The sequence below is a fragment of the Typha latifolia genome, chromosome 11 (assembly GCF_019914945.1).
Source record: "Typha latifolia isolate L0001 chromosome 11, TyphaL0001v2, whole genome shotgun sequence".
Classification (NCBI taxonomy): Eukaryota; Viridiplantae; Streptophyta; class Magnoliopsida; order Poales; family Typhaceae; genus Typha; species Typha latifolia.
Window position 1 is genome coordinate 6486225 of NC_133096.1, and position 13116 is coordinate 6499340.

At 35.4% G+C, this 13116-nt stretch overlaps 1 protein-coding gene across 4 annotated transcripts; it reads right to left on the minus strand.

The window, feature by feature from the left end:
• Nucleotides 1–400: 400 nt before the first annotated feature.
• LOC140798059 (protoporphyrinogen oxidase 2) lies at nt 401–13116 on the minus strand. 4 transcript variants are annotated; one of them, XM_073151788.1, is made up of 18 exons: nt 12911–13116; nt 12782–12821; nt 10546–10681; nt 10292–10357; nt 9273–9323; nt 9124–9180; nt 8566–8651; nt 7522–7558; nt 7287–7352; nt 6941–6981; nt 5834–5963; nt 4060–4248; nt 3801–3875; nt 1849–1972; nt 1610–1718; nt 1450–1524; nt 1164–1270; nt 401–795 (listed from the first exon to the last, which is right to left on the minus strand). In XM_073151788.1, the coding sequence occupies exons 1-18, from the start codon at nt 13056–13058 to the stop codon at nt 689–691; spliced, it is 1644 nt and encodes a 547-aa protein (XP_073007889.1). In that variant the 5' UTR covers nt 13059–13116; the 3' UTR covers nt 401–688. The 4 variants fall into 4 exon arrangements, with proteins under 4 accessions (XP_073007889.1, XP_073007887.1, XP_073007891.1 ...); XM_073151786.1 differs by having other exon boundaries at nt 1849–1977; nt 3806–3875; nt 12911–13114; XM_073151790.1 differs by having other exon boundaries at nt 12690–12821; nt 12911–13105.

A 13116-nucleotide genomic window follows, 5' to 3' on the forward strand; every position in this document is an offset into this window, starting at 1 on the left:
GCGTTTATTGTCGTTAACACCTTGCGTTTTAGACATTTATTACTTACTCTGAGTATTATTTTAACTCAACCACTGACTTTTATTAAGTAACAAACTACCCATCTGTTATCTACGTTTAAGGGTTTATGGTAAGATATTTATGGGTTAAATTGTCCTCATGAAAGTATATTTGCAACTTCCCTAGATCCTGAAATTATCCCACTTGCAGCATCTGAAGACCAGCTATAAGACAAGGTTGATTTCACCTGGCATGAACACTAATTAAGATTACATCCTAATTATGCACATCTTAGCTTTAAACTGGGCTTTGCAGGAAATTATCCACCAGAAAGTTAGGAGCACATTACAGCTCCATGGTAAATTACTCTTGGTACTAGAAAAAAATGAAAAAGAAAACAGATTTCTTAAATAGAAGATAGCATTGCATTCAGGAAGAAGATGAATTAAAAGATGCTGAAGCCTGATCTTTAGATCGACAGTTTGCAATTCTAAGATACTAATCCCAAGAATTAGCGAGAGGTGCTGTATCATTTTATCTCTTGGTTAAAGGGACTTGTCGACTTAAGATGCAGAAATTGAAGGTGAAAGAGATTATAAAAAGCTGATACATTTGAACCAACAATAAATTGTGGTGTTACCAGTTCACCTACCAATAATTGGAGAACTATCACTTGCCTACCATGTAAAATCAAGCATCTTGTTCAATACAAGATCCAAGATACGAAATTACATCCTCTGCTGCTTTGCATCCTGAAGTGATCGACTTCCCAACCGACAGTCCATCCTTGTGATTACCTGTAAAATAACAAGCAACTACTGACACTGAACCATAATATTCAACAACTGTGAGAACAGGGGAAAAAGAAATATAGGAATTATCAGTATTTGTGGTACGAAAAGCGTTGTGTTAACATTGAATGCAGAGAATATTCAAAGCATTTCTTCACAATTGACATTGAAATTAGTTCTCTGCATTCAATATCTCCGTTAGAACTACATTTAGTAGAGTCTATTGATACTATACACATGCAGAGTCATGGTATGAATCTATATTCTTTAAGTCAATTGAAAAAAAAAAAAGATAACACAGAACATAAGGTATCACAGCATATTCAACATTCTTTTCACCAGGTAAAACAGAAAGGTTTATTTTATTGACTTGCCTGCATAGAAGAAACCTGGAAGATTTTTCTCCATCTTTTCTATAGCTTTCAAAACTAAATCATAGTCGTGACCGTACAAGGGAAAAGCATTTTTCCAGTAAACATGCCTGCATTTTATTGCAGTTAAATTTGCATGAGTAAGCAACAGTAAGAGAATAACATGACAAATTCTGAAAGAACAAAAGTGAAATGGTTAGATAAAAAAAATAAATACTTAAGGACAAAAGCATGAAATTCTATAATTCATTGTCCTATAATGGGAAGAAATGTTATGATGAATCCTTACTTCACAAAAGTTGGTTGTCCCTCTGCATCCAATAGCTTTTTAAGATCGGAGGTCACAATTTGTTTCAACATGTCTCTGAAAATGAGATGTTACTATCTATGAGAACTGGCCTGAACAAAATAACAAGCACAATGTACATATTTGAATAAATTTTCCATACAGCGAAGCTCCTGCTAGATCCCTATTTCGACTTCCTCCAATAAATGTTGTATATAGATACTGATCCTCGGGAGCTCGTTCAGGAAACATCATTGAAGAAAAGAGAGTGCCTACATGACAAACATAAATATGTATGACAAACAGATTGTAATATAGTACAAATGCTAAATGTAACATCCAAAATACAAGTAATTTTCTTTTTTATTAGTTGATTTTATGCCAATATCCAAGATGACTTACCAAGAGTTTTCAGACCATTTTCTTGCTCTTTAGAAGGCACTAGAACTCCAAATCCTTCCAGAGGTCTTCTGACATTTTCTTTCTTAAAGGAGGTGATAATGACAGATAAGGGCAGATAATTAACCTGCAGTGTTATTGGATATGGATCAGTGTACTTCCCCCATCCAGCATCTGTACTTAGCATGTAATTCTACTGAAAGTATTGCTTCTTTTTTGCAACAAAATTTAGAGGGTTGAGAAGCAATGGTAGAACTTTATCACCCAAACATTAATTGTTCTCAAACTATAACAGTAATTCAAGGACAAGGATTGGATGATGACGGTTATATAATGGTTTTCCTTTTAAGCTTTTAAATGTCTATATGTTTAAACAAACTTACATACTAATGCAGTTATAGTGCCTCAATGTGGTTCTTGATGAATGCATACTACATTGCAATCAAAGTGCAACACAACACTTGCTCCACCTATCTGTGGAACAAAGACCAACATATTCCAGATATTTGTGGAACAAAATCCAGTGAAAAAAGTTGGAACAGCACCATATTTGGCATCAGGTTTCTTTTCTTAGGTTCTGGCAGTAGATTGAATGTCCACAATATATTCAGAGTTCTTACATCCTTGAAGAATGTAAGCTGGAACCTAATGGAGAATGGAGGTCTTGTCCACGGTTGCAAGTCAAATGCATGATAGTTCTGGAGCATGAATGCCCAATATACCAGGGTTTGCAGGTAATATTACTAAAATTAATCGTCGTAGTTTGTTGATTCCTTGAATACACGTTTCGTGACTTAAAGCCAGAAAAATTGTCAGTTTAGAGTCTTTAGACTTTAGACAATGTATGCTAGTACCATCAATGCCCTTCACTTTTCACTGTTGATCTATTGCATTCCTACCAAAATAGGTGTTTAAATAAGCCTGAATTCAATAGGACTTGGGAGAATATAATAATCAAGGAACTTGCTTCTTACTTCTTATTCCTCTGAGGACAGTACATACACTTGCTTCAATATTTATAAAGAAAATAGCATTTATTCACATCAAAACCTAATAAATGATCAGGCACAATGACAAATGAAAAAAATAAAATAAAAGACCAGTTGAAATCTAAGAATTTCCAGTATATAACTCTTTTTTGCAACTAAAAGCATACCATGGCTTATTAAGTAGACTGTGCAGTTAAACAAACCATGTTAGCAGCATATGGCCAATTAAAGAGGATCATAATAGTTTCACATGATTGATTAATTGGGAGGAAATAGAGGGAATTGTCAAGAGAATTTAAAGAGAATGCAATGAATATGGTAGAGATACAGGAAGGAAAATGAAGAATTTGAGAGATGGAAAACCAATTAACCTGGAACCAAAAATTGAGGTGATGAGAAATCCATTAAATACCTAACAGCAAGAAGGAATGCTTAATAGTCAATATGATAGGTAGATCACTAGCTCCCCAATTCTAAAATAAAAATAGTGGAAATAATGAAAGGGTATCCCAAATAATTTAGGAGTGGATTAGGCAAATCAATTCCCAACTCCCATCAATAGTTGAAAGCCCTTGATCTAGACAAATTTGCGAGAACAGCTCTTATGCAACCTGAAAATCATGCTGTTGAGATGCAGTAGTAGTCTGGCAAATAATCAGCCAGAAGAATAACTGTATCATTGACCAGTTGCCATATATTTGTAGATAGCTGATGAATGGTATCATCTTTATAAAAGTAAGGGACTGTTTTAACCTCACAATCTTGAGGGTTAAGTGATTGGGCATTGCCAATATATGATAAATTAGTCCATGAATAGGGATAGGTTGTATATGTACAGTCTCTGATGCAAATGCATAGAACATACATATATGTCATTTAAATTCATATATCCAATATCATGTACATCTATCAGCAATAATAAATGCTAAATTATCTTATCAATTATTAAGAACTCAAAATACTGGCCTTAGGAAGAAAGTCTAGCACAAAAGGAGATCCGCTTTTCCTGAAATTCATCTCCTGAACATTGGAAAGTGGAGCCTGAAAAAAGACGAGACAGTACATGAAGTGATATTTTAGTAAGTTTGTTAAGAAGAAAGGCTTGCTATCTGTTCTTGTCGTAATAAGAAGAATGTCTAACATACACAACTCAAAAAGATAGGTACTTGATTACTTCTGGATCTAATGAGTTGAGAATGTCACCTTAGTAATAAGCTTTTCTTACCGTCATTATAACTGCATCAAATGATTGATTCTTTGCGACTTCCTTTTTTTTTCTATCTTTTGCAGAAAAAGAAATTGCCCAACTATTAAATGGAGATCCTCCATCATAGTTATATGATAACGATAGCACTTTCGAATTCAATTTCAAATTATCACTTCCAACCTCATTACACAGTGAGTCTGTCAGTGCCTGCAGAGCATGAGATAGTGCAGACATACATCGAGTTAGATACTACTAGGAGTATTAGGATGAGTCAACACCACCATAGGTCAAAGATAATAGCAACATGAAACTTCAAATGAAATGAGTTAATACTTAATATAGCATAGAAGATATTAAAAAGGACTTAAAATTGACCCTTCATTTGCCTTACAAGTGATTCTGAGCTGCAGAAATAAACGTGATAATTACTAAAATTTTGAACTTTGCATGATTTACTATCATAGTTTCATGACCCATTCTAAACTATCATTGTTGAAAATTTCACTTAATGGACTCCGTTAAGAAGAGCACCACAGATACCAATAGGATAGTGCTGAATTGGTTAAAAAGGCTCATATTACATGAGGGTTTTTAGGTTCAAATCCTACGCATTGGCATTTAGTGGGACACCATTAAGTTATTTATCACTTCTCTCAACCAAAAAGAAGAAGAAGAAAAGGTCTCTTCTTCTAACAATAGAACTATCCTGAGATCCTTCCCTTTGTAAGAAACAAAAGTCTCATTACTCCATAATCTGTTTACTGGAGTAACATTTTGATCACAGAAAGGTAAACATCAATTTGTTCAAGAATCTTCACAATTGCTTTACTATCATATAGGTTAAGTGGTTCACTTTTTATAAACTCACTTACACACAGACTGAGAACCTTTCCTTCAAAGATTCAATGTGCGAACAGATAAACTAAAAACCGACTTAAGTTCTCTAATGAAACCAGCTTCTTTTTGTTCCTAAACATTTCCAGGCTATTCCAAATGTTACATTCTTTATTATCTTTTCCCGTTCTCACAATACACACTAGAATGTTGAATTTACCTTTCATTCTGTTTTGCTTTAGTCAAGGATATATGTGCTGCCCGGCACTCATACTTGTGCCAGCAGCTTGCCAGCACAAAATTTCCTATCATGCAGCAAAACCACATAGAGAGAAAGGAGAAAGGAAGGAAGAGAGACTACAGGATATGCCTGCTGATTGCAGCCGCAAGTCACGACGAAAAAATAATGATCCACAAGCTACTGTAAAGCTGTTACGATTGCAAGATTCAAACATTACAATGACCATGAGTCCATGACAGATGTTGTGACCTGTGAGTAACTATACATTAGCAGGTTTTTAGTTCCTCCTGCATCACAAGGATGACAACAACATCAGATGGTGAAGGAAGTGGTGGCAGCTAGTAGATCGTATTCATTCGTAGTCTCTTTCCTTCTTCCCTCCCTACCTCTCCATCTCTCGGTCTATCCCTTCCTCGTCAATCATTGTCAACATGTCTGTGTTGAATGACAATGCACCACATGGCATGTTTTGTTCCAATAGGCCGCCAACACAACCTAGTGCCAATGAGACTTAGATTCTCTATAAAACCATCCTATAGGGTAACATTTTCTTCTCTTTAAGTTTGAAATGCATGGAGAGATATGAAGTATGTGTGCATCATCAACTGGAATAATCTGTTAACTAATGGTGCTGCCTAAAATGAGCTGGCTATAAATGATATGGAAAAAAGCCAAACTAGATAAATGAATTCAAGCATGAACTTCATAATGGTGTACCTGCATCCCACCATAAAATGAAAATGAAGCACGTTTATTTCTTTTCTTCACTGAAGAGTTGCCCACCCTGTTGTCCTTGCTTTTACTAGTAATTTTTGAACAGATGGCACCAATAAAGATGGAACCAAACCTGATAACATTGACAGAACATACTATACATTAGAATTGAGCACACAATAAAACAAAATAACATTTTGCCATTTAGTTTCCATAATACTATATCTTCACATCTACTGCTTGGAAAAGGTAATTACAGTAGTTACAATGGAACCGAGCCCCTCCAACCCACCAACTGATTCCAAATTGTCAGGTTTAGATCATAAGGATCACAACAATCACCTGTCAGGTGAATTCTGAATCTGGGTCTAGAACTCATGTAGTGTTGGTGTACATCCAAAAACAACTCAATATCTCCGGTGCAAAGAGAATGTGGTTTATTTAGTGCTGCATGAATCATCAGATCATATTTTTGACATTTCATAAATTTAGCCTAATCCACTCCCATTTCCAACCTTAAGTAAATAGTACCAAAAGAGAATGAAATTGGAAGGTTCAATGAAATGTAGACGACAAGGATGGACAAATCCCATCCAGAAACTTAAATTTAAATGCTCGATTGATCAGAAGAAAGCTTAGCTAGAATTGTAGAAAAATTAAAAAGGAAAGATCATCAGGAGGTGTTGAGCTCAAAGAAAGGAGGAAAGTAAGATGGCTAGGTATTCTATATAGTCAGACTGCTAAACTTTTAGACACCTATCAAACAAGGACATCCTGAAAATAAAGTCGTTAATAAGAAAAAATATACAGCAATTCTTCATTTCCTTGAGCATTTAGAGATAATTACTAAAGCTAGATACACCCCAATAAGTAGAATTAAATCAAGAAAATAACTATTCAATCTTTCAAGAATAACATGCCAAAACAGATACTAAGACTCTCAATGAAGCAAATCAGAAGTTTAACTGTCCTTTGATTCTTTCTGTTAAGTAAAAAACCAAAGTAGTGAATTTTAGTGCATGCAGTAATGAAATTAGAAGAAAATGTCTTCAACAGTTACATTTTCTAAGGAGATTTTGGAATAAATAAAATTAGTGTTCAGAAACTTACTTTCTTTCTAGATCCCATAACTCTGGAAATGCATGACGCATCTGTATGATTCAATAGATGAGTTACTATAAGAAGGTAATATAGAATTCTACAACAGGTCTAAGTCAGAAAAGGTTACACAAGAAACCAAATATTAACTAAACATTAGCATTAGCATAGTAAAGTTTGGATCAGGAAGAGTTTGCACTTTGCAGAGTCTAGAAATCCTAGAATGACTAAGTACTAACCCTGTTTACTTCATTAGATTATATTCATGCTAGAAATATAGAACTACTAAATTCAGATTAAGAGTTATAACTGTAACATAAGAAATAGCTCTTTCAGATAGAAAGGAGATAATACTCACAGATAGTGATTCTGGATCTCCACCACTGGTTCCAGCCACAAAAGGGTCAACAAGATAATCAACAACCTATAATTGATTCAAAAGCGGCTTCTGATTACAAGTGCAGGAAGTTTAATTTTCAAATTACGAACCATGCCATTAAATGATTTTTTTTAAAAGATAGCAAGGAAGATATTAGAAGAGTAAAGTATAATTAATTCAGCTCCGAGCAAAATATGGAAGAATTACAACACACCTCTTTTCCAAAGTGACGCTCAAAGAACTTCCCGACACTGCGAAAGATGAACAAATGCTTGAAAACAAACCAAATGTTTTGTAAGTTTTTAGTGTTCAAGAAAACTACGACTTTTGTTATGCATATGAATGCAAGTATATCCAAAACTGTGTCAATACAATGATTGCGAGGAGGAATAGTCATCTCTAATTACAGCTCAACATGTTTATGATTAAGAAAATGTATCCACTCTACCAGTTCATATTCTATGCTAAAGGTAAATAATTGCTAATCAAAAGTCAAAACAATACTGGTTGTCACAGAGAATATTTTAATATAATCTCCAATTTATTTTCAATAAGAATCATATTTGTTTTCTTGAACTATGTTATATTATTAGATTCTCAGGCTTTGACCTAAAATTAGTATCCAGAATTTCTGGTAGAACAATTTTAACAATCTTCCTTTGCAGGTATTCCATAAGCAGAGTATGTGCAAGGTATATGGATGCCAAGAGACATGCAACTTTACCAGCATAGAGGAAGCACATTGATTGCTTTTTGAAACAAAAGAGCCCATTTAGGGTAATCCAAGATTGGAAGGATATTCAGTTGCATGCCTACTATGTGTTTTATGATTTTATCTTGCAAGATTTTCTCAGAAAAGTTAGTTTACTTCTTCTTCTGATATTCTATCATTTCTATTCCTACGAGCTTGCATTTGAGCTTCTCTTGCTTTACCAGCTAGTCTCCTACTCTATTTGATCTTCCTATTCATGCTTCTACTAGTCCACTCCTTATAATGTTATCAAAACTGGAGGCACCTGTATTGAATGATTTTTGGTAACCTATTTCCATCAATTTGGACTCTAAAACTCAATTAGACTAAATTATACTACTAGATGATGATATCATGGTTGTGAACCTTAGGCTAACATATAAGAGCAATGCCAACATCTGTAACTATTGAAGCAAAACACGACCATAATAACCTACATGAGTTAGTTAATTTGACGTTGAAGTATAGTGATTAAAGGGGAAAAGGAGTAAATATAAACATGAGTACCTCTCATACAAAAATTCATCAGACACTTGTGTGGAGCTCTTCGTGCCAGAGTGCTTCACTAGAAGTGGTTCCATAAATAATTTTAACTGCGAGTATGACATGAACTTTTACTGACCGGAAGATGCACAATATTCTAAAACTCTATAGTAGTTGAACAATTTAAATGAGAAGGTATTTCTAAGATATCTGCAATGTTTCATCATTGGCAGATAACTGATGCACCATAATGTGCCTCAAAGGCTAGGCTCCATGCACATGAGGAAAAAATTAAGCATATATGATTATCTTTCAGTATAAAGGTTAAAAGTGTGTGACCCACATGATATCTGGGCATCCTAAGTTTTAGATAACAATGACAATTGGCAGCAACAAGGAGATTAGCTTCGCAGTGCAGTTATAGAACTATTTGACAAGCCTGGTGTTTGACAGAGTACTGATTTGTTGTGAAAAACTTTTTGCTTAATCTCCAAATAGTTAGCACGCCATTTCACAAGCTCATATAATGCATCAAACAGGCAAGTTACCTGAAAAGCATACAACAAGAAAGGCAGAACAGACCTTCGATTGTGCAGAAAGGATATTACTCTTAATCAACGCAATGGGATTTGATGGAATCTGATGTGCCAAGACAGCAGGATGTCAAAAGTGAATACAATAGCATGCAGTACAAACAGCAAATCCACATTGTCTATAAGAAATTTGATTACCAAAACTGGCTTTCCGTTTCTCACTATGTAACGCTTGTCTTGAGATATAGGCTGTCACAAATTACATGTAGGCCAGTCAGTCACATTATGTAATCAACTTAAAATTTTTGATACATAAAGCTACTATGTTTAGAAAATAAGAAGCAATAGAGATCTTGTTTACGAATCCAAAATCATCTAAAAAACCACTTCCATAAACTAAAAGATAGAAAATTTTGAGTGATAGCTGGTTAAAAACTGTTCTAGCATGTAGTAGTTTATATTAGCACAACTCACAATATATCCATCAAAATAAGTAAGCATTCATTACCAATGGTCCAATATATTCCATGTTATATCCGTATACCAAGACATAGGACAAATAAGAGAATTCGATCTACAAATCATTAGAAATTTAGAAGACAGCCGTTGTTGCATAAAACCTAATCTCGACCTCCAACAAATCCATTAACCGTACCTCCTAAAATAACAACAGAGGTTAAGATTTTTCTGACAAAGGTAGCCCTCTTTTTCCATGGAGAAATGTGGCCTGCTTCACTAGAGTAACCCAAGCAGGAAAAAGCAGCTGAGTCTCTTACAAGAACAAAATCCGGAATCACTCTGTGGAGCATGGTTGGCAATTCTGCCAACTATAAACTCAAAGCACCTTGTTAATACTATTGAAATTTCCTAAATTCTATGTCTGATAAAAGAATCTATTGTCATGTATATCAATGTCAGAATATTAAAGGTACTTATAAGCCAGTATTAATCATGATTCCTATTCTTCTTCTCCTTTCAAGATTATGGAATTATTTTCTTAAGTGTAAATGTCATTCAAGAAGCTCTATTACAAGTCACAATTCTATTTGCAAACTAAGAAGCAATGCAGGAATGATCGGGAAGTTAGTTGATCTTATAATAGATTAAATCATGAAAGAGGATGAGTGGCATTGAATAAGAGCAAGAAAAATAGCATGCATAGTATGAAAGGAAATCAGAAAGCCAGTTCTCCGCATACAGACAAAATTAGCACATACAAACTGTTGTTTGTCTCGAAGTCCAAGGTCATCCAGCAATTTCCCGACATCACTTTCACTTTCTGTCTGCACATAATTAGATGCATTTAGGCAAGAAGTGTTGTGTAATAAGCTTCATCCAGTATATGGCATTCTAAATATGTCGACACCCTTTAGTTTTAGCAAATAAAATCCTAATCCAGCATGGTGTCAGCAACTAAGGCAATAAATTGGAAAAAAAAACCCATGACAATGATATGCACTAATGTGCGCACCATTGTGTTTGCCCCTTCATCCCATATAAGACCACTCTCACAATTGCTCCTTATTTTCCCTCCAGCTCTTTCATTGGCCTCAAAGACTGTGACCTTCACACCATTTGACTTTAGCTTATAAGCGGCAGCAAGCCCACTGCAAGATGAAACAAGCACCATCAAGAGTATGACAAGGTTTTAACCCCCTATACTATTTGTTGAAAATTTGTTCGAATCAAGAAAACCGTTCGAACGAGTTAACGGGTGTTTGGAGAATGGCATAAGCAAAGACTTTTCACATCAAATGGAGATTGAAATCACTATGGCTCCACTAAAGTTAAACAAGGCAAGTAATTTGGATATAGAAGACTCAAGTTTGCATAAGGAGACCACAACTCAGAAAATTTTGCAGAAAAGAAAATCAATTGTAGTTAGTAGATCAAGAAGGAAGACTCAAAAATTTGCACGGTATACTGATATGGCATATGCACTTTTGGTCATTCATGACGACAAAACAATTGTAACTGGGGTCAAGGTCCAACATTGCTTGGACTTGATCAATTATTTACATATTTGATTATTTAAAATTGGCGTGGTGCACTCACTCACTCTGCATTAATGAAGACAACTTGTTTGGCCTATTTGCAATCTTACCATAGTTGATTGTTTTCAGATTTGAGGTGGTACATACAAACTTTGCAATGGTGGAGACCATTAGAAGCTCTTTAAAATTCTTGCAATATTTAAATTTGGCGTCTTTAGACTCAAATTTGCAGCAGTGTTTTAAAATTTGCAGTTACTTTACAATGGTGGAGAAAGTTTGTTTGACATTTTCAAAGTTTCACCATAGTTGATTGCATTCGAGTTTTTGAGTAGTGCATGCACTTTGCAATGATGAAGACCATTTGAAATTTATTTGAAAGTTTTGCAATACTTGAATGTTTGAATTTGGCATCTTTCGAAGCAAATTTGCAGGTGGTGCATTTTAGAATTTGCAGTCACTTTGCAGTAGTGGAAAGAATTTTGTTTGAAGTCTTTAAGTTCTCGCCAAGGTGAAGAATTGTTGAAAATTGGCTCGAATAATAAAAACCGTTTGAACGAGTTAACGACGTTCGAACAGGTTTGCTGTAGATTGTTGTTATTCTAGTTTTATGTGTCAACGTTTGAATGACGTTTACCTCCGTTTGAACAAGATGGAGACGTTCAAAATGACATTCAGACGTTCGATAACCCGAGAGTTTAAAAGAGGCCAGTGTTCGAAAGGCATTCGAATGAGTTTTCAATGGTGCACGGAACATCCACCCGTTCGAACATTTCTACGAAATGGGTTAGCAGCTGTGCACAGGCATTCAAACATCATTAACCCGTTCGAACGACCCACGCTTCTCCTCCAAGTCATCCCTATAAATATCTAATTGGGGTTTTAAGGTTTGGGCATGTGGGCATTTTGCAAGAGAGAAAATTAAGAGGAGCCACCATTGGATTGAGTGAGATTAGAATTGAGAAAACTCTTTGTACTAGGCACATTGTCGAACCACATAAATCTTATCTCTCTCTCTCTTTATTGTGGTTTGCATGTTTTGGAGTTCTTATTAGTAATTAGCTTGGGTATTAGAAGATCTCTATATTTAGCATCTTGATAGAGGATCTCCCATTTGGTATTAACATTAGCTTTGCTAATATTTGGTTTACCCTAATCTTTTGCTATTCTATTTGGATTGGTTTGTGGGTGTTTGAAATCACTTATGCTATATTCCACTCATTTAGCATTTAGCACAACAAATTAGTATCAGAGCACAACACTATTGAATTATGCTCAACTAAAAAATTGCATAAAATTCTAGGAAATAAAAGAAATATCTGAAAAGATAACCTTTCGTCAAACTTAAGAACTTACTGTAATGTGCCTGAAATAACAAAAGGAACCCTCAACAAAGTATAAGTAATAGGTCATAGCAATTTAAACAAGATAAGAAGCACCCAAGATCCTTAGAAACCACATTGGTCAAAATTATGGTGCATGATCATACACTAGAGTTTCAAGAACTAAGTTTACCCTGATTTGAGTATCACTCCACAGAAGTATGTCAGGAATCGTAGATTATAGCCACGAATAACTGAATATTCACTTAAGAACATGAATTCCGAAAAAACTCCTTCATTACCTTTCTACGTATACAAACCCATAGATATACCAAACTGAAAACCCTGAGATGCACCAAGAATGAACAAAGACACCGAAATCAGGATAGGTTACCTAACTCCACCACCAACAACTGCCACCGACCTGATCGGACCTAAGAAACCAAAAGAACTCCAAGATTAGTTCACGATGTGAGCGAGAGAAGACCGGGATTGAGGGGTCTACGAATGGGGGCGGACTCACCACGGGGTACGTTATCGGAGGAGGACATGGCGGGCCGGATAAGAGCCCGGACTATCCGAAGACGATGATTAGGTGCGCAGGGATAAGAAGCCGTCCGCGAATTAGTATTCGACGGCGCGGTACATGGGAGGAGGATGTGCGAGGACATGGGCCACGGTTGCGAGCATTACCGCCGGTTGTTTTGGGCAGCAGTTCAAGAGCGATAC

Excerpts from the sequence above, each read along its gene's own strand:
- LOC140798059 (XM_073151788.1), bottom strand. The coding sequence starts at position 13,058 with ATGTCCTCGCACATCCTCCTCCCATGTACCGCGCCGTCGAATACTAAT. Across the intron at positions 6,982-7,286 it reads GAGATCCAGAATCACTATCT|ATGCGTCATGCATTTCCAGA; the intron begins GTGAGTATTATC and ends TGAATCATACAG. Across the intron at positions 1,525-1,609 it reads GATCTAGCAGGAGCTTCGCT|AGACATGTTGAAACAAATTG; the intron begins GTATGGAAAATT and ends TCTCATTTTCAG.